The sequence below is a fragment of the Loxodonta africana genome, chromosome 15 (assembly GCF_030014295.1).
Source record: "Loxodonta africana isolate mLoxAfr1 chromosome 15, mLoxAfr1.hap2, whole genome shotgun sequence".
Taxonomy (NCBI): Eukaryota; Metazoa; Chordata; class Mammalia; order Proboscidea; family Elephantidae; genus Loxodonta; species Loxodonta africana.
In genome coordinates, this window is record NC_087356.1 from 2,749,051 (window position 1) to 2,770,359 (window position 21,309).

At 47.4% G+C, this 21,309-nt stretch overlaps 1 protein-coding gene across 1 annotated transcript in view; it reads right to left on the bottom strand.

The window, feature by feature from the left end:
• Nucleotides 1-21,309, bottom strand: part of FAM178B (family with sequence similarity 178 member B) — a 91,875-nt gene that overhangs the window by 56,916 nt on the left and 13,650 nt on the right. The window contains exon 4 of the mRNA XM_023541120.2: nt 996-1,107. Within this exon, the coding sequence (XP_023396888.2) occupies nt 996-1,107 (112 nt within the window). The remainder of the gene's footprint in view (nt 1-995; nt 1,108-21,309) is intronic.

Consider the following 21,309-nt stretch of genomic DNA (forward strand, 5'->3'; position numbering starts at 1 on the left):
GCCTTTTTTCCACAGCACTGCTGGCTCAGTTTGAGCTGCCAATCTTTCAGTTGGCAGCCGAGTGTAAGCCACTTGCACCATCCAGGAACCTATGTCCAGGGTTCTATACATCCTGTTATACCTCAAACCAACTGCTCGAAGAATCCTCGAGAAGGAGTTTGGATGTGTGACAATTTGTAGAACAAGACTGTGATATGTGACACCTTTGCGAGCTGGATCCAGTCCCCGCTATGTGAGTTATTTACGTGTTGAATGGCTCTGTTCCTAGAGGGTGGGGACAATGCTTGTGCAGATTAGCATCTCTGTCTTTCCCCCGTGCACCCAGCCCTGTGCACCAAGGAGGCAGCATGGAAGCAAGACTGAGCGCTGCACACAAGTGGATTCTAGGAGATGGGGCAAATGAGAGGCTTGGAAGTAGACTGGAAATACTGGAGCATGTCTCCGAAGACGCCAGGCCGAGAAGTCTGGGTTTCACTGGAGAAGAGGGGCCAGGAGGGGTCTCTGAGTAAATGAGTGGCAGAAACAGATGTTAGCAAAAGCAGAGAATTCATCCGTTCCCGGGGATTTGGTCCACCTGAGGGTGGACGCATGGCATGAAACACCATTCATGGCGTAATACTCGTGATATTCACAGACTCCCTGGGTGGTGCAAACGGTGACCGTGTAAAAGGTTGGCAGTTTGGGTCCACTCAGAGGCACCTTGGAAGAAAGCCCTGGCAGTCTACTTCTCAAAGATCAACCACTGAAAACCCTGTGGAGCACAGTTCTGGTCTGACACACACAGGGTGGCCATGAGTCAGAGTTGACTCAATGGCAGCAGGTATGCATATTCACAGGTATTTATGTGTGGTGTCTAGACCCTGAGCTGCTCAGGTAAGGGCTAGCTTTTTGTGTCTGATTTTCAGCAAGAGCGCCAGACACCTTGTGGGCCAGAGCCTGGGTTCAGTAACTGTTGAATAAATGGGAAAACTCAGCAAGGAAGGGGAAGGACTCACCTCCCCCCATGTGGGTGGGGCCCTGCAGGGTACAGAGCAGGGCTCTGGGCTCCCAGGCTCTGAAACACCTCCATGATCTCTTGCAATGTGGGGCACCACATATGAGTGTCCTCTTCACCTGTCGGGCAGAAATAAGGTGAGAGTTAGAGCAGAGGATGGAGAGCACGCCGCTGCTGTGGGGGGTGCTGGGCTCGACAACCTTGGGATTGGACTCTTTGGTATCACAGGAGCACCTAGAGAAATGAAGCAACAACCAGTCGTCTTCTGATACCTGCTGGAGCTTTGACGACCCGGAATTTCTCTCATCTGGTCTCCAAGGTCCAGCTGCACTGAAGTGCGAGGTCCCTGGGATGACCACTACCCCCAGTGTATAGGTTAGGCAGCCGTCAGGGTGCTGCCTTCTGAATAATACCCAGACCTAAGTGAGGTGAAAGGCCCTGAGCCAGGGGCCCCAAAACTCTGAGACTCAGAAGATGCCAGTGTCAGCACCCCCAGGCTCTGCTATGAAGGGCTGGGTCTGCCCCGACTTGCCATAGCCCGGCTGCGACACCAGGTCTGCATCCCTCCCACAGCCTGGGAGGTGGGCTAGGGGGTCCCACTCACTCTTGACTCATTTAACAAAACACAAAAAACCTTACATACTCAGGGCTTTTTCTTCCGTCAGACTATTTAAGGACCAGGGGAGTTGAAAAATAAGATGCGGCTGAGGTGTTTTTCAAAGCTGGCAGCAGCAGCAGCAGCAGCCCCGCTCCACACGCTCTCCCATTCTGTGAGCCCCATACCCCATCCTTGTTCCTCCCCGGGATCTTGTTCATTGAATTGTGTCTTTCCCCACGAGGATGTAAGCTCCCCGAGGGCAGCGACAGCTCTGTGTGGGTTGTCTCTGGTACCCAGCGCCCAGGAAAGGGGCTGACACGCAGAGGGAGCTGAAGAGAGCCCAAAATGAAGCTGAGCAAGCAGGACATGACTAAGAGGGAAGCGGAGACCAAGTCATAAGATGAGTAAGCTGCCAGTATTGAGAATGAAAATGTTCAGTTTAACAACTGGCAAGTGATCAGGATCAGGAACTAGGAGCCCAGGGCTTAGGACATAAATAGCATACACTTGACCTTCTCCATCCTGGAGGGTCCTCGGGTCCCACCTCAATTCACCTCACCATATGCCAGTGTCTTAGTCATCTTGTTGTTGTTAGGTGCCGTCAAGTCAGCTCTGACTCACAGTGACCCCGTGTACAACAGAACGAAAGGCTGCCTGGTCCTGTGCCATCCTCACAATTCTTGCCGTGCTTGAACCCACTGTTACAGCCACTGTGTCAGTCCATCTCGTGGAGATCTTCCTCTTTTTCACTGACCCTCCCTCTACTTTACCAAGCATGATGTCCTTCTACAGGGACTGATCCCTCCTGAAAACGTGTCCAAAGTATGTGAGACGTAGTCTTGCCATCCTTGTTTCTAAGAGGCATTCTGGTTGTACTTCTTCTAAGACAGACTTGTTCGTTCTTTTGGCAGTCCACAGAATATTCTTCATCAACGCCTTAATTCACAAGTGTCGATTCTTTGGTCTTCCTTATTCATTGCTCAACTTTCCCAAGCACATGAGGCAACTGAAAACACCATGGCTTGGGTCAGGCGCACCTTAGTCTTCAAGGTGGCATCTTTGCTTTTCAACACTTTAAGGAGGTCTTTTCCAGCTGATAGGCCCAATGCAACGCATCTTCTGATTTCTTCTTAGTCATCTAGGGCTGCTACAAAAGAATTATCAAAAGCGGATGGCTTTAACAAACAGAAATTTATTCTCTCTCAGTCTACGAGGCTACAAGTCTGAATTCAGGGTGCCAACTTCAGGGGAAGGCTTTCTCTCTGTTGGCTCTGTCTGGGGGAAGGTCCTTGCCCTCGGTTGTCCCCTGGTCTAGGAGCTTCTCAGTGCAGGGGCTCCAGGTCCAAAGGATGCGCTCTGCTCCCATCTGTTTTCTTGGAGGTAGGAGCTCCCCGTTCTCTCTGCTATTTTATATCTCAAAAGAGACTGACTCAAGGTACAATCTAATCCTATAGACTGAGTCCTGCCTCATTAACGTAACTGCCTCTAGTCCTGCGTCATTAGCATCACAGAGGTTAGGGTTCATTACACACAGGAAAATCCCATCAGATGACAAAACGGTGGACAGCCACACCATACTGGGATACTGGGAATCATGGCCGAGCCAAGCTGACCCACATTTTTGGGGACACAGTTCAATCCATGACAGCCAGGAACCAGTCATTGTTGCCATCTGGCTGATTCTGACTCACAGTGACTCTACAGGACAGAGGAGAACTGCCTCATAGGGTTTCCAGATCGCCAGATCTTTTCTCCCTTGAAGCGGCTGGTGGGTTCAAACCACCAAACTTTCCCTTAGCAGCCGGACGCTTAACCACTGCACCACCAGGGCTCCTTACCAGGAAGTAGGCCAGGTGCTAAGGATAAAAAGGTGATACTTTGTCCTCACTGAGCTCAGAATCCATGAGGGAGAAGAGACAGGCAGATGAATAAACACAAGACAGTGTGTCTGTGCAAAAGCCAGAGGAGGCAGAAGGCACAGAGCCTGCCCTCGGGAGGGGGACACTCCACAGGCAGCAGGAAGGGAGACCACGCCTGCAGAGGGGCAGCAACCACATGGGAGGCATGTGATGGCATGGCGTGTCCTGGGCCTGAGGCTAGAACGGGCCCAGAGCAGAGAGGGCTGGCGACAGGGAGGACGCCCCAAGCCACTGAGAGAAACAGCTTCTCAAGCTCACTGAGGAGGTTTCGGCAGCAGCAGTGCACGGCTGTGGGGCCAGGGGACCCTGGAATGGCAAGCATAGGGTCTCTGAAACCCGCCCAACGACATCTTCAGTCAGCATCAAGTGTCTCTCTCCGGAAATGTATTCGGGTTGGGGCTCACCAAACAAGTAATTATAGACTCTCGGAGGAGGAAAACTTTTCTGTTTTTTTCCTTTTCGGCACCGTAACAAGTACGAGAGCGGTAATGACACCCCTTACCCATTTCGCAAGCAAGCTGGGAAGAATAGAGTCAGCTGAACACAATGAGATTCCACTCCAGGAGTGAAGTGCTGGCAGGGCCTTCAGGGGCCATCCATGTACGTGCACACACGTGTGGGCAGCAACTTCAGGGACCGTTCATGTACATGCACACACGTGTGGGCAGCTGGAGGAGCTGGAGGGGGAAGGCCTGTGTGCACACATGTGGGCAGCTGGAGGAGCTTTCCGGGGGGGGGATAAGGCCTGCGTGCACACATGTGTGGGCGGCTGGAGGAGCTTTCCGGGGAAGGGGAAGGCCTGTGTGTACACATGTGGGCAGCTGGAGGAACCTTCCAGGGAGGGGGGCTAAGGCCTGCGTGCACACACGTGTGGGCGGCTGGAGGCGCTTTCCAGGGAGGGGGAAGGCCTGGTGGAAAGACAATCAACTGAGGGCAAGGCTGAGCCAGCTGGGTGCGAAGGGCCTGCCATGTCTCAGACCCCGGGGCCCTGAGTCCGGCCCCTTCCCCTGTGTCTGGCTCCCTCACCTCTCGCCACCCAGGCCCACACAGGTGCTGCTGCTGCCCCTTGGCCAGTGAGTGAGCGGCAGCTCCAACACCCCAGCTTCCTGCCCCGAGTCCAGCATTTCCCATTTTCCTTGTTCCTATCCAGAAATTGCTCCACACCACAGTGTAACCCAGACTTCTGGGTCAGGGCCAGTTCAGAGGAGGGGGCTCAGGGGCTCGGGTGCCTCAGGATACACTGGCCCCATCAGTGGCCCTGGAGGTCGGCTAAGTGACTAAGTGACAATGGTGACAGGAAAATACCACAGACAGTCCATAATTAACACTATTTTTTTTTTTTTATAAGTAGGCCATGTGCTCAGCTTTTCCTGAGCGCCGTTTGTCCTCAGAGGGTTTTCTGGAGAGCTGACACAGGCGAAAACGCCAACCCACTGCCCGGGAGTCCCTGGAGGCCTGGCCACCCATTCTCCACACAGACAACACAGCCATCTTAGGTAACTCCCCAGGGGGTGTCCCAGGAGCACAGTGCCTTTTAAAATGCCAGCACTAGCTGCCCCAAGTATCTGGGCACCAGCTCCAGCCTCACACCGCCCACCCCTTCTGTCAGGAGGCTGTGAGTCCGGAAGCTTCCTTTTAGGTTGTTCTCCTGAGATGGAACTGATGCTTGGGGGTGGGAGGGGAGGCAGGGGTAGAAGGCGCTAGCTTTAAAGCAGATGCGACTTTTCATCTGTGCCTCAGAAGAGCTGTTACTTCACGTAAGGCCGCAGGCCCCGGCGAGGCACTCACATGGAGTGGGAAAACCACACACACCCCTGTGCCAGCCCTGGCCGCTCCCACGCCTGGCTCTTGTGCCTCTCCTCCTGCCTCCACTCTGCCCCTACACTTCACCCCCAGGTCTCAGCTGAAAGGGGGCTTGGGCCTTGCGGGTGAGGTTGCAGGCAGCAGCGTTCACAGGTTGCAGGCCCCTGTCTTGCAGCCCTCTCCCCGCATATCAAGGAGCTAATAAGCATTCCAGGGCTGCTGCCATGGGAAGGACCCATCTGCCTGGGTCCTGATTCTCTCAGAGAGGGTACGGTGCCACAGGAGCAGGACGTCACTGCGTCAGCGTCCTGTAAGCAAGCTCCCCACCCAGCAGGTTGAGAGCCCTGATCCCAAGTGGAGTGTGGGGCTCACAGCATGTGTTGTTGTTGTTGGCTGCCATCCAGTGGGACCCCAACTCATGGCGACCCCACACACTACGGAGCTAACTGCTGCCCAGTTCTGCTCCATCCTTGTGACGGGTGTGGACTGGACCACTGTGAACCATAAGGTTTTCCTTTTCATGAGGTTTTTAGTGACTGATTTTTGGAAGCAGATCACCAGGTCTTTCTTCCTAGTCTTAGTCTGGCAGCTCCGCTGAAACCTGTTCAGCATCATAATGAAATGCAAGCCTCCGCCGACAGATGGGTGGTGGCTGCGTGTGAGGCACGCTGGCCAGGGATGGAACCTAGGTCTCCCACGTGGAAGATGACAACTATACCCCTGCCCACATCACACTGAAAAAAAGGAGGGCTTAAAATCCGGTCATTTCTGACCTTCCCTACTCAAACTCCTTCCTTCCTTCAGCACTTCTGAGTTGAATTTTAAACTTGTTTCTACAGAGTCCTTTGGCTTTAGCTTCAGTGGTTTAACACTGTCATTCATTCGACAAACACTGATTAATATCAGGGGTGTTCTGACAAAGTCCCTGCTCTCATGGACCAACAGTCTGGCAGGGTAAGCAGAGAACACACATACGGAGAAGACAGACACAAAATGACATCTGGAGGCACAGGTGGCATGAGAAGACGGAGGCGAGACAGCGAAGTCAGGATGCTGGGGGTGTGGGAGGTGGGGGAAGGCCCCTACGAAGCAGGGGGGATGGTGCAGGCAGAGGAATAGCTGCAGAGCCTGAGGCCAGAGTGCGTTTCCTTGTTCCCCTGGGTGCTGCAAACAGCTAACACACTCAGCTGCTAACCAAAAAGTTGGCGGTTCAGGTCCACGCAGAGGCTCCTCGGAAGAAAGGCCTGGCAATCTACTTAGGAAAAACCAGCCACTGAAAAATCCTATGGAGCACAGTTCCAGGTTGGTGGAGCAGGGGCAAGGCCCAGAGAGGGGGTGAGGGCGTAGGGGCCTTGCTGCCTGGGGTAAGGACGGAAGTCAAAGTTAAGCAACTGGGGTCTGTGAGGAGTGATGTGACCACACAGATACATGGTCGTGGTGAAAATATGAAATCCTAGCCAATTGAATCTTTTAAAACATGCACTTTTCGTTGCCCCAACTGTGGTGTGAGCACAGAAAAAAGCCCGCCTTTCTCTCTGACACGTCTTCATCCCAGGGAGAACTGTATGCCCAGTGGGACTTTGATGAATTCTCACATGCGTGCTCTTCTTGGCTTTCCTCACCCACCGGCTTTTCCTCCAGACCTGTTCTCCTCTGTCCTACGGGGTCGCTATGAGTCAGAATTAACTCGATGGCAATGGGTTTGGGTTTTTTTTGGTTCTACCCACAGCCTTCTGGAATCTTCCTTCATCCTTCTCAGTCCTGCAGCCACCCCTGCTGATCCCCTCATTTTCCACTTTCTCCCCACTTCCCCCGAGCCTGCCCTTTGGGACCCATGAAGACCTCCCTCCCTTGCTGAAGCCCAGTCCTCACCACTCCCCTCCCCCACACACTGTGTCTACAGCTCTCCGCTCATCCGTTTGTTCAACATGAGCACGTAGGTTAGGTGACGTCATCCCCAGGGCAAACTCTCTTCTCTCCTGCCCTCTGTAACTCACACCGCTGCCTGGAGTCACCTACCACCACCGAGCACTCAAGGACCCTGAGTACAACAGAGCTGCCTTGTGTCAACGTTGTACCTGCTAGAATTAGGTTCAGCTGCACATAACAGAAAGACTAAACCAAACCACCTGGCTTAAATAAGCTAGAACATTCTTTTTCTCTGATAAAGAAGTTCAGAAGTAGACATCCACAGCAGGGTGGGGACTTCACTGCATCTGTAGGACCTTGACGGCACCGGGTTTTGGGTAGGACCTCGGGGCCTGTCTTTCAGCATGTGCCTTCGGTTCTCAAGGACCTCTTGGTCCCAGGTGGCTGCTGGAGACCCAGCTCTTATACCCAACTCCAGGCCATCACTTCCTCACTCTGACTCCTGTGTGTGCAGACCTGGGCTTATTTGTTGCGTGTGTGATAAACACACTAAAACATACCATTAAGTATGCGTCAGCTTCTACATGTATAATTCAGCGACACTGATTAAATTCTTCAAGCTAAGTAAGCACTCTCATATCCCTTTCCAATTTATCCCGCTACCATTAATATACATCCAGTGCCCTCTAGGCAAAAACTCCGTCTCCCCCTACCTCTCACCCACTAATTACTTACGGTTTCTGCATATTTGCTTATCCTATATAAGTGATGAAGAAGGACGGGGCATCAGGATTGGAGAAAGACACATTAACAATGTGTGACATGCAGATGACACAACCTTGCTTGCTGAAAGCAAAGAGGACTTGAAGCACTTACTGATGAAGACCAAAGTCTATCGACTTTAATATGGATTACACCTCAACATAAGGAAAACAAAAGTTCCTACAATTGGACCAATAAACAACACCATGATAAACGGAGAAAGACTGAAGTTGTCAAGGATTTCATTTTATTTGGATCCACAATCAACGTCCATGGAAGCAGCAGTCAAGAAATCAAATGAAGACCAGACTTAATGGTCTAAGACTGGAGGGACCCTGGAAGACACGGCCCCCACACCCTGTTAGCCCAGAACTAAAACCATTCCCGAAGCCAACTCTTCAGACAAAGATTAGACTGGACTATAAGACATAAAATGATACTAGTGAAGAGTGTGCTTTAGCTCAAGTAGATACATGAGACTAAACGGGCAGCTCCCGTCGAGAGGCGAGATGAGAAGGCAGAAAGGGACGGGTGCTGGTTGAATGGACACAGGAAATCCAGGGTGGCAAGGAGGAGTGTGCTGTCACATTACAGGGAGAACAACTAGGGTCACATAACAAAATACGTATAAGTTTTTGTAGGAGAAACTAACTTGAACTGTAAACTTCCACTTAAAGCGCACGCGCGCACACACGCACACACAAAGAAACCAAACGATGCACTGCACTGGGCAAATCTGCTGCAAAATACCAAAAACCAAATCCATTGCTGTCTAGTTGATCTGGACTCATAGTGACCCTATAGGACAGAGGAGAACTGCCACATAGGGTTTCCAAAGAGCACCTGGTGGATTCGAACTGTCAACCTTTTGGTTAACAGCCGTAGCTCTTAACCACTGTGCCACCAGGGTTTCCCTTAAAGCATTAAAAAGCAAAGATGTCATCTTGAGGACTAGGGTGCACCTGTCCCAAGCCATGGTATTTTTCAACTGCCTCATACACATGTGAAAGCTAGACAATGAATAAGGAAGAATGCAGAAGAACTGATGCCTTTGAATTATGGTATTGGCAAAGAATTGAATATTGAACGGACTGCCAGAAGTACTTCCAAAATCAGCCAATAAAACCCTACTGAGCACAAGATCTGATCATGGGGATGGTGCAGGGCTGGGCAGCATTTTGTTCCGTTGTACGTGGGGTTGCCATACGTCAGGAGCCGACCTGACAACAGCTAAAGACAACAGCTGGCCGTACTATGATGACCCCGCCGTGGGACGCAGGGCTGAGGTCAGGTGCTGAGTGCAGGCACCCAGCTCCAGAAGGCACGGAGACCACGGACATGCTGGCTGAGCAGGGGGAAGACAGGTGCTTGTCTGCACAGTGTCTGCTCATCCTGCATCCTGACCTTGGACGACCAGAAAGCACATCCAGGAGCCTGGCCTGCATGTGTGTACAGCTCCACAGCGAAAGAACCCAACAGGAACAGAAAGTGCCATCGGGAAAAGATACTGGGAGACGCCTACTGCTGGCAATGCCCATGTGCCTGGAGCTCACCACCCACTCGTTCATTCAGTCAACAAGTAACTACCTGAGTCTTACTGTGTGCCAGGCTCTGCTGCTAGGAAACCTTCTGGTCAGCAGTACCGGAAATACTACAATGCGGGTGTCTTAGTCATTTAGTGCTGCTATAACAGAAATACCACAAGTAGATGGCTTTAACAAACTTATTTTTCACGGTCTAGGAGGCTAAAAGTCCAAATTCAGCGTGTCACCTCCAGGGGAAGGCTTTCTCTCTCTGTCCGCTCTGGAGGAAGGTCCTTGTCATTCATCTTCCCTTGGTCTGGGAGCAACTCAGTGCAGGCGTCTCAGGTCCAAAGGACATGCCCTGCTCAGAGCCCTGCTTTCTTGATGGTATGAGGTTCCCTTCTTTCTGCTAACTTCTTTTTCCTTTTGTCTCTTGAGAGATAAAAGGTGGTGCAGGCCACACCCCATGGAAATTCCCTGCACCTTGGATCAGGGAGGTGACCTGAGTAAGGGTGGTGTTACAATCCCACCCTAATCTTCTCAACATAAAATTACAATCACAACATGGAGGACAAACACATAATACTGGGAATCATGGCCTAACCAAGTTGATACACACATTTTTTGGAGGACATAATTCTATCCATGACAGCAGGTGAACCCTCAAAACATGACATTATGCTAAGTGAAAGAAAGCCAGCCAAGAAAGGCTGTGTATTACATGATGCCATTTACATGTAACATCCAGAATAGGCAAATCCATAGAGAAAGATTAATGGCTGGCAAAGGGGGAAGGGAAATGGGAGTGACTGGTAATGGGTATGAGGTCTGACTTAGCTTCTTAGTGCTGCTATAACAGAAATAGCCCAAGTGGGTAGCCTGAGGGAACAGAAGTGTGTTTTCTCACAGGTTAGGAGACTAGAAGTCTGAATTCCGGGCACTGGCTGTAGGGGAAGGCTTTCTCTGTTAGCTCTGGAGGTAGGTCCTTGTCCCTTTTCAGCTTGTTCCTCAGTGCCCTGGCGATCTTCACTCTTCCTGGCACCAACTATTCTCCATTTGCTCTTCTTTGCTTCTGCACCTAATCTGCTCCTTTTGTATCTCAAAAGTGATTGGCTTAAAACTCACCCTACACCGATGGGAGCCCTAGTGGCGCAGTGGTTAAGAGCTCAGCTGCTAACCAAAAGGTCTACAGTTGGAGTCTACCAGCCGCTCCTCGGAAACTCTATGGGGCAGTTCTACTCTGTCCTCTGGGGTCACTATGGTCACAATTGACTGGACAGTAACGGTTTTAGCTTTTTTTTTTTGGTTTCTACACCTACACCCATAGGATGTACTGTGTTCATCTATTGGGAGATGCAATAGTGTTAAGATGTCAATTTGCCCAAACTGATGTACAGAGTCAGTGCAATCCCAATAAAAATCTCAGCAGGGTTTTTTTTTTGTGTAAAAAATGAGAGGCTTATTCTAAAACTTATATGAAAATGCAAATGACCTGGAACAGCCAAATCAGCTTCAAAGAACAAAACTGAAGAATTTAAACTGCCTGACTTCAAGGCTTATTATCAAGCTACAGTAATCAAGATAATGGGGTAAAGTTAGGCATATAAATCTGTGGCAGAGAATAGAGAGTCCAGAAACACATGTATATAATTCAACTGATTTTTTTATAAAGGTGCCAAAGTAATTCAATGAGGGAAAGGAGAATCTTTTCAACTAATGGTGCTGGAGTAACTGCATACCAATATGCAAAGAAATTACATACCTTACCTCACACCACATACAAAATTAATTTGAACTGAATCATAGACCTAAATGTAAGAGCTAAATAACAAAACTTCTAGAAGAAAACAGGAAAGGGTCTTGGTGACTCAGGCGTCTTAGTTATCTAGTGCTGCTATAACAGAAATACCACAAATGGATGGCTTTAAGAGACAGAAATTTGTTTTCTCACAGGTAAGGAGCTAGAAGTCTGAATTCAGGGCACTGGCTCTACCTGAAGGCTTTCTCTCTCTGCTAGCTCTAGGGGAAGGTCCTCATCTCTTTGGCTTGTTTCCTGGTTCCTTGGAGATCTCCATGTGGCTTGGCATCAATCTTCCCCCATCTCTGCTTCTCCCCCTGCTGGTTTAATATTTTTGATATCTCAAAAGAGATTGATTTAAGACACACTCTACACTAATCCTGCCTCATTAGCATAACAAAGACAACCCATTCCCAAATGGGATTATAACCACTGGCATAAAGGTCAGGATTTACAACACATTTTTGGGTGACACAATAGAATCTGTAACATTCCACCCTTTGGCCCCCAAAATTCATGTCCTTCCCATATGCAGAACACATTCACCCCATCACATCATCCCAAAAGTCTTAAATCACCTCCAAGTCCAAAATCTCATCTTCTGAATTATCTAAATCAAATATGGGTAAGACTTTAGACGTATTCCAGGGGCAAATTCCTCTTCATCTGTGAACCTGTGAAATCTAGACTACAGGTTATCTGCTACCAAAGTACAGTGCTGGAACTAGCACAAGGTAGACATTTCCATTACAAACGGGAGAAAGTGAAGGGAAAGAAGGGTAATAGGTAACAAGCAAGTCCAAAACCCAGCGGAACAAGTTATGTTAGCTCTCAAGGCTTGAAAATAATCCTCTGTTCTCTGAGACCCTCTGGGCAATGGCCAAACCCTCCAAATTCTGGGTGTTGGCCATGTCCTCTGGATTCTGGGTGGAGGCCCCTTAGTCCTGGGCTTTAGCTCCACCTTCCAGGCCCTCTGGGATGGTATCTCAGCTCCCTTGGCTCTAGGTAGCCCCATTCTCCTAGTCCATCTGAATGATGACCCCACCCCTCACCCCCAGTAGGCCCCATTTTTCTTCCCCTTGGGCATGGCAGCTATGCCCCCCTCAGCTTTGGGCGGTGGTCCCATCCTCTTGGCCAAACCAAATGGCAGTTCTGCATGCCAGAACTGAGCTGATGAAGATCTGACTCTTTGAACCTAGAAGGTCATGGCTCTACCCCTGGACACTCCAGAGGCCATGTCTCCACCCTTCGAGACCAAGGCAGTTTTGCTTCCTGTGCTCCTTCCAACAGTTCTATTATCTCCAACCTGCTCCAGGGATGGTTCTTTTCTTTTCTTAGTGGACAACAGATGTAGCTCCTTTACCTGTAGAATTTCAAGAGACAGACCAGTGTTCGCTCCTTTCGTCCTCTGTTCCCTTCAGTCTAAGCTGATGGGTTTTCTGCTGTGGTAGCTGGTTAGACCCCTTAGTCACAGGCTTAACCTCTTTAACAAAAGATTGTTAGCCACCTCCTTGGTGAACATTCTAGGACATGGTGTCCTTAGTTTGTACAAGAGAATTTTCCAAATCTTTAAGTTTTGTTTTCATTTTGCACCATTCATTTTCAAGTCCATCTCTTTCCTTTTGCAATTTACTATAAAGAGAAACCATGTGGGCCCTTTAAGATATTGCTTAGAAATCTCCTCAGCCAAATAGCCAAGTTCACCACTTGCAAGTTGTACCTTCCACCAAATATCTGAACACAATTCAGGAAGTTCTTTCCTACTGTGTAAAAGTGTTACCCTTCCTCCACTGTCCAATCATATGTTTGTCATTTTTTTTAAAGCCTTACCAGAAGCACCTTCAACGTCATTTTTAGCAACATTCTGTTGATGGTGTCATATGTGTTCTCTAAGACAAGAGAGACTTTCTCTATAGCTCTCACTTTCTTCTGAGCCCTCACCAGAACTGCCTTTGACGGCCATAATTCTACCAACTGTCTCTTCACGGCAATCTAGGCTTTTACTGTTAGGCACCTTAAAACTCTTTTAGCCTCTACCCATTACCCAATTCCAAAACCACTTCCCCACTGTAGTTATTTGTTAGAGCCACACCCCCACTTTTCGGTACCAAATTCCGTCTTGGTTATCTAGTGCTGCTGTAACAGAAATACCATAAGTGGATGGCTTTGATAAACAGAAATTTATTGTTTCACAATTTAGAAGGCTAGGGAGTCCGAATTCAGGGTGCCAGTTCTAGGGGAAGGCTTTCTCTCTCTGTAGGCTCTGGGGGAAGGTCCTTGTCTCTTCAGCTTGTTTCCTGGTTCCTTGGAAATCTCCATGTGGCTTGGCATCACTCTTCCATCTCTGCTTTTCTTGCTTGCTTGTTTAATCTCTTTTATATCTCAAAAGAGACTGATTTAAGACACACCCTATCTAATCCTGTCCATTAACATAACAAAACAACTCATTCCCAAATGGAATTACACCTTCTCCTCACTTATCCAACTACCTCATTAACTGACATTTTGCATTTATGACAACAGTAAAAAACTGTTATCCAACTATTTTGCTTATTAACAATGTATGTCTGGCAGTAACAAAGGTGAGAGTAATGCTGGCTGTGATGGTTAAGGTTATGTGTCAACTTGTCTGGGCCATGATTCCCAGTGGTTTGGCAGTTATGTAATGATGTAATTTGGCAGTTAAGTAATGATGTAGTCATCCTCCTTTTGTGATCTGACGTGGTCATCCTCCACTTTTGCCTAAGGCCGATTTTTGCATAACTGCCTGGTCTTTGGAACCCAGCCATATCAATAGTGAGGAATGGGTGTATAGCCATAAGCATACAGATTAGGGTTTACAACACATATTTTGGGGGGGACACAACTGAATCCATAACAGCAGGTTTGGCAAATATTTCTTAATTATGAGACAAAAAGTATAAACTATATAAATTATCAATAAAATGGTGTTCATGAAATACAAAAACTTTCATTCTTCAAAAGACACTGTCACACAAATGAAAATGAAAGCCACAGACTAGGAGACAGCATTTGCAAACATGTATCTGACAAAGGACTACAACTAGAATATATAAAGAACCGTTACTGTTCATTAACATAAACAACCCGATAAGAAAATGGGCAAAAAAAAAAAAAAAAAAAGACACTCCACCGAAGAAGATATACAGATGCAAACAAGCTCATGAAAAGATCCCCAGTCTTTAGGGAAATGCAAATTAAAATCACAACGAGTTATCAGTCTATACCTGTTAAAAAGACTAACCATACTAAGGGTTGGTAAGGTTGTGGAGCAACTGGGAACTCTCACAAACTGTTAGTAGGCAATGGTACCACCACTTTGGCAACTTCTTAAAAACTTAAACATACATCTGGCATGACTCAGCCATCCCACTTCTAGATATCCACCCAAGGCAAATTAAAGCATACGTACGTAACTTGTCCAAGGACATTTACAGCAGCTTTATTGTAATTGCCAAAAACTGAGAACAAGCCAAATCTGTATTAACAAATGAATAAACACGTTGAAGTATATCCGTACGACAGAGCGCTACTCAGCAATGAAAAGGTATAAGCCACTGATGTATGCAACAACATGGATGAATTGAAAATAATGAAGCTGAGTGAAAGCAAACAAAAAAAACCCACTGCATGATTTCATTTACGTAAAATCCAAGAAAATGGACACTAATCTACAGTTGCCAATAGTAAATCAGCGGTTTCCCACAGGCAAGATGGGAAGGAGGAATGAATTATTAAGGGGCACAGGAAACTTTTGAGGGTGATGGATACTCATCTTGATTGTGATCAGTTTTATGGGTGTAAACATATATCAAGTATATAAATTGTACACTTTAAATGTGTACAGGTTAATAATGTATGTCAATTATACCTCAATAAAACTTTTTTTTTAAAAAAAAAAAAGGAAGGAGCCAAAATGTAAATGTTAAGCGTTAACGTTTTCTTTCTGCACCTCGATGGCTCATCCCGCCTCCAGGACCCCCCACTCTGCAGACTCCTGGCCCAGAAAGTCCTGCCTTGTTCAGCCGCTCCTGAAAGCCAGGTGGAGAATAAAGACATTTCTAGCAGAGCAACCATCCACTGCAGGTGCTCTCAGATGAATACCCAAGTGGCCGAGGAAACACGGTGCAAATAAACACAAAGGTAAACACGTAAGACGTGTGAATTCGGCATTAATTTTTTTCCCCTGAAATAATCACAAGAAACTGTTAATAATGATTACTTGGGGAGAAGAAGTGGCCATGGAGTGGGTGGGCAGGAAGGCTTTCACTTTTCACTTTGCATCTTTTTCTCATATATTTGAATTTTCCAAATTTGTACAAACATCACTTTAAAAAATAACAAGAGAGGTTACCTGGGTGGTAAGATTATAGGCCACCTCTTTGTTTTATTCTTTTTACATAAAGCAAACTCATAAATATTACCTGGGAGGTAGGGAGAGAGACGGAGGGAAGCAGGGGGAGAGAATGCAAGCAAGCAATGTCAGAAAGGAAAGTGACCCACAAAATGGGGGTCCATCAAAGACAGCCCCAAAGCCTAGGCACCACCGTGTGGGAGCTCCTAGAACAAAAGAACAAGCCTGGTGACCAAGCGTGGAAGAACAAAGTGTCCAAAGACCCTGCTCGTGACACCAGAGCTACTGTAGTTTGTCCTGAGAACTGAACTTCTCGCCCACTTCAAAAATATCCAAAGAATGTACTGGCCGAGGTCATTTCATTTTATTCTCTCTCTCCTACACACATATTACAGAAGCTGATACAGAATGAAATAGGTAGGCAAAATGTACAACATGGTTTTGGATGCTAACAGCAAAGAGCCTACAAGTACTCTGTTGCTTTTCTAAAGTGTTTCGATCTCGCTGACAGAGCTATTTTTCTCATGGCACCACTTCCTACTCAGAATGATTGGTGCTGAGTTAATGGCCAGTTCTACACTGGCTCAGAAAACATGTTGGTTAAACAAACATGAGGTAATTTCTTTCAAACAATTAGTTGCACAAGAATACGTGTGCTTTCAAAATCAAGTCCTGCCACACACACACAAAAAAAAAACTATTAAAACTAATAAACGAGTTCAGCAAGGTTGCAGGGTACACGGTCAGTATACAAAAGTTGCCTGTATTTCAATACACTAGCAATGAACAAAACAAAAATGAAATGAAGAAAAACATTCCATCTACAACAGGATCACAAAGAAGAAAGCATCTAGGGATACACTTGACAAAGGAAGTATAACACTTGTACACTGAAAACTACAAAGACTGCTGACAGGAATGAATGACCTAAATAAACAGACATCCTATGTTCATGAGCTGGAAGACTTTATGTTGTTAAGATGGCAACACTCCCCAAATTTACTTACAGCTTCAACACTACCCCTATCAAAATCCTGGCTGCCTTTTTTTTTTTGTTTTACAGAAATTGACAAGCTGATCCTAAAATTCACATGGAATTGCAAGGGACTCAGAATAGCCAAAACAATCTTGAAAAAGAAACAATGCTGGAGGACTTATACTTCCCAATTCCAAAATTTATTACAAAGCTATGGTTATCAAGACAGTGCGGTACTCACACAAGACAGACACACAGACCAATGGAACAGAACTGAGAGTCCAGAAATAAACCCTCATATTTACGGTCAACTGATTTTTGACCAAGGGTGCCCAGACAATTCAATGGTGAGAAGAATAGCCTTTTCAACAAACGGTGCTACTAAAACTGGATATCCACATGCAAAAGAGTGAAGTTGGACACCCGACCTCACATCATACACAAAAATGAACATAAAATAAACGTTAAGACCTAAATGTGAAAGTTAAAACTATAAAACTCTTAAAAGAAAACATAGGCATAAATCTTAATGACCGAAAATTAGGTAATAATTTCTTAGATATGACACCAAAAGCACAAAGGAAGAAATTGATAAACTGTATCTCATCAAAATTAAAAATCTTTGAGCTTCAAAGGGCCCTATTAAGAAAGTGAAAAGGCAACTCATGGAATGGGAGAAAATTTTAGCAAATCACACATCTGATAAGGGACTAGTATAAAGAATACTTACAACTCAATTAAATGACAAACAATCCAACTAAAAACTGGGCAAGGGATTTGAATACATATTTTTTCCAAAGAAGACACACAAGTGGCCAATAAGGACGTAAAAAAATGCATAACATGATTAGTCATCAGGGAAATGCAAATCCAAGCCACAAGATACCACTTCACACCCACAAGGATGACTATAATAAAAAAAGATAACATCAAGAGTTGGGGATGACTGGGAGAAATAGAAACTCATACATTTCCGGTAGGAATGTAAAATGGTGCAGCTGCTTTGGAAAACAGTCTGGCAATTCCTCAAAAAGTTAAGCATAAAGTTACCATATGACTCAGGCTTGAAAACACTATGACTAAGTGAAAGAAGCCGGTCTCAAAAAGCCACATATTATACGACTCAATTTATACGAAGTGTCCAGAATAGGCAAATCCAGAGAGACAGACAGGAGACTGGTCAGGAGGAGGTGGGAAACGAGGTGGCCGCTGAATATAGGGTTTCCTTCTGAAGTGATGAAATGTTCAGGAATTAGATAGTGGTAACGGTTGCACAACCCTGTGGCATCTTAAAAACCACTTTACAAGGGTGAATTTTACGTTATGTGAATTGTAACCTTAAAATATTCTAACCTGGTCTTGCAAGATATTAATTGAGTGTCACTATGCCTGCAGAGGCCCCCACTGTCCTCCAAGATCTGGCCCCAAACTCTCAGTCTTATCACCTGCTCTCTGCCTCTCCGGAAGCCCCACTCTTTCCACTTCATTGTCTTTGTTCCTCTACCGCTGTCTCTGCGCTCCCAAATCCATCCCCCAAGAGTGCAACCCGGTGGCCTGCAGTCAAATACAGTCTCCAGATGGTTCACAGTGATGGTGTCTGGTTGTTTTTTAAAAAACTGAGTTAGTTACTAGGAAGCGATTACACACGGGCAGCCACATCCCAGTCTGTGGCAGCCTTCGCCAGCTGCCTGCCCAAGAGCCCGCGTCGCCTTCCTCCTTGCTGAGGAAATTGCATTTTGCTCAGGCGTCCACTCAAGGAAAGTGGGTCCACCCCAGCAGATGAACCGAGTCATCCCAACTACCTTTGCGGGGACTGGTCTACTGGTGGCTGTTGAAGCAGTCAGAGCTCTGAGCCACAGGCAACAAAAACAGGTTCTGGCTGTTTGAACAGAAGCCCATTTACCAAGAAGCTCACGACGCTTCAGTCCCAGGGCCCCTCACGGGCCCAGGGCCCCTCACGGGCACAGCGCCTGTGAGCCGTCCAGGCTGGGTAGGGAAGCCAGGCTGCAATTAGGACGCATTTCTACATAAACAGTCCCGGGAGAGAAGCACCTGAACCTCCCGAGGACTAGTACTTGGTACCATTTCTTCACTCACTCTAAATAAACGTTCACCTTTGTATTTAATTTTCCATCTAGTCAATGACCCAGATGTCAGCATTACAGACGAGGATTTCAAAGTAGCTATTTTTTTTTTTAATTATAACTACTCTCCAGGTGGTAAAAGAAAAATGTGCTCATACTGAATGAACAAATAGGAAATTAGTGGAGAAACAAACTATTAAAAAGAAAAAAACTAGGAAATTGCAAAACTAAAAATGAAAATATCTGAAAGGAGGCTGGAGAACAGTCTTCTGGGTTCTACTCTGGAGGCGTGAGACTCATGAGGCTGGAAATTCCTCAGATATATAGCCAGGGTATTTAAGGAGTACCAGGTAGGCAGAAAACATGGCAAATGTCCCCTAAAGCCTGTGACCCAGTTCTGGCTAATGAAAAAGGGGAAATTCCCTAATAAAAAGAGAAAGTATGAGAAGAGATGATCTCTTACCTCCTAACCTTCCCCTTTCTGACTTGAACAACATTCTCATGAATACGTGATGATAGCTGGGGCAATGGCAGCCATTTTGCCACCATGAGGGGAAGCAGTGAGAATGACAGGCACAGAAGCTAACCAGAGCCCTGATACTGCAGATCATACATATTTTGGAACCACACACCTCTAAACTTCTTGTCATACGTGATAATAAACTGCTCTTGAGAGGATATTTGTTATTACAGTAAAAAAATAAAAAGTCCTGATTAAAATGGAGAGGTTTGGCAATACCAGATATGCATGTACCCATGGCCATCACTGGTCAGGTGCTCTAGTCTAGTTACTGGTTTCACTTGGTCCCTGTACACAACTGAATTTGCAATCCCTGCCCTACGTATTTTTTGAGAGATGGCTCAACTGCCCCTCCTTCCAAAAAGCACTTCCAGGTTATTGTCTCCCTCCACCCCAACCCTACCTACCTAAAAAAAAAAAAAAACCTAGCTAGAAGTAATTTTGCTTTTCTTGGAACTACCACAGTGCTTCAATCGTATCATATGCACGTGAAAGCTGGACGATGAATACGGGAGACTGAAGAACTGATCCCTTTGAATTGTGGCGTTGGCGAAGAATACTGAATGTACCATGGACCGTGAGAATAACGAATAAATCCGTCTTGGAAGAAGTACAGCCAGAATGCTCCTTAGAAGCAAGGATAGCGAGACTATGTCTTACATACTCTGGGCATGTCTTCAGGAGGGACCAGTCCCTAGCTAGAGAAGGACATCGTGCTTGGTAATGTAGACGGTCAGCGAAAAAGAGGAAAACCCTCAACGAGATGGATTGACACAGTGGCCGCAAGGATGGGCTCAAGCATAGCAAGGACTGTGAGGATGGTGCAGGGCCAGGCAATGTTTCCTTCTGTTGTACACAGGGTCGCTGTGAGTCAGAACCGACTCGACAGCACCTAACAACAACCACTACCACCATCATTCTGGCGCTGACTCATTCTCATCTCCTACTGTAACTGCTTATCCCTCCTATCTGGCTGCACGCCTTCTGAGGGCAGGAACCCTGTCTCGGCCACCCCTTACCTGCCACATAGAGAAGTGCTTGAATACAGGAGGTACTTCATGCCTCTATCCTGAATACATCGAAGAACACTCCCTGCAGATATCCTACTGAGGCCACCGAGGAGCTTGGAGCTTTGCACCAGCGACACGTGGCGCTTCTCAATCCAGGAAAACAACACCCCATCACACGCCAATACACCAGTGTGCTGTGGGCTGCCTCAGCCTCTCGTCCAGTCACCCTGAGCAAATCCACAGCCGTGACGTCTCGGAAGCCCACCTCCTAGGCCCTGCCAGAGACCCTGGGGCAGCCTCAGTGCTCCCGACTCAGGACGCTTGCTGGGATAAAGATGATTGCGTAAGACGCTTTCCAGGAGAGTCTGGAAACAACTGTCAGTCGCCACAAACTCTAGGAAAGGACAGAAATTTACGTGCGCGTGCACACACACACACACACACACACAATCACTCCTATTTTACATACGAGAAAGGCTGGGGCACATGAACGTGAACGTGCAGATCACAGGTGGGAACGGGAGGGGGTGCAGCCCCAGGGGTCTGTGGCAGGCCCCACAAAGGGCACTCGAGCAGTCTGGTTGCCAACAAATCCTGAGGAATGCGGCTGACTTCTGTATTGGTGCCGGTGCCGGATCCAATTCAGCCTCAGAAACGCCTCACACACTGGGGGGCTCGCGGAGGGATTTGCAGTCCCAGCTTTCAGTGGGTGGGCTCACTGACATGTGGCTCTTTGCTCAAGCCCAGCCTTTGACTCTGCCCTCATCAACCAACAGCCCGACCTCAGGTAGGGAATTCTCCAGGACAGGGTCTGTTCTACGGAGCAGGGGACCGAATCACATTTCACACCAGAGCCTGGGCTATCCTGGGCTGGGATCTCAGGTACTGTCCATGGGAAGCATAGGCTGGGACTCAGGGGGCCACCCCTGGGCCCTCAGCATGGACACCAGCCAGGGAGAGTGGAATGTCCCCTCTGTCTCTGCGGGGGCACTGTGGAGCAGTGCATGGAGGGAGACAGCAAAACAAGGGAGGCCTCTGTTCTCCAAAAGGGCAGGCATGCTGCAGAGGGGGCTGCAGA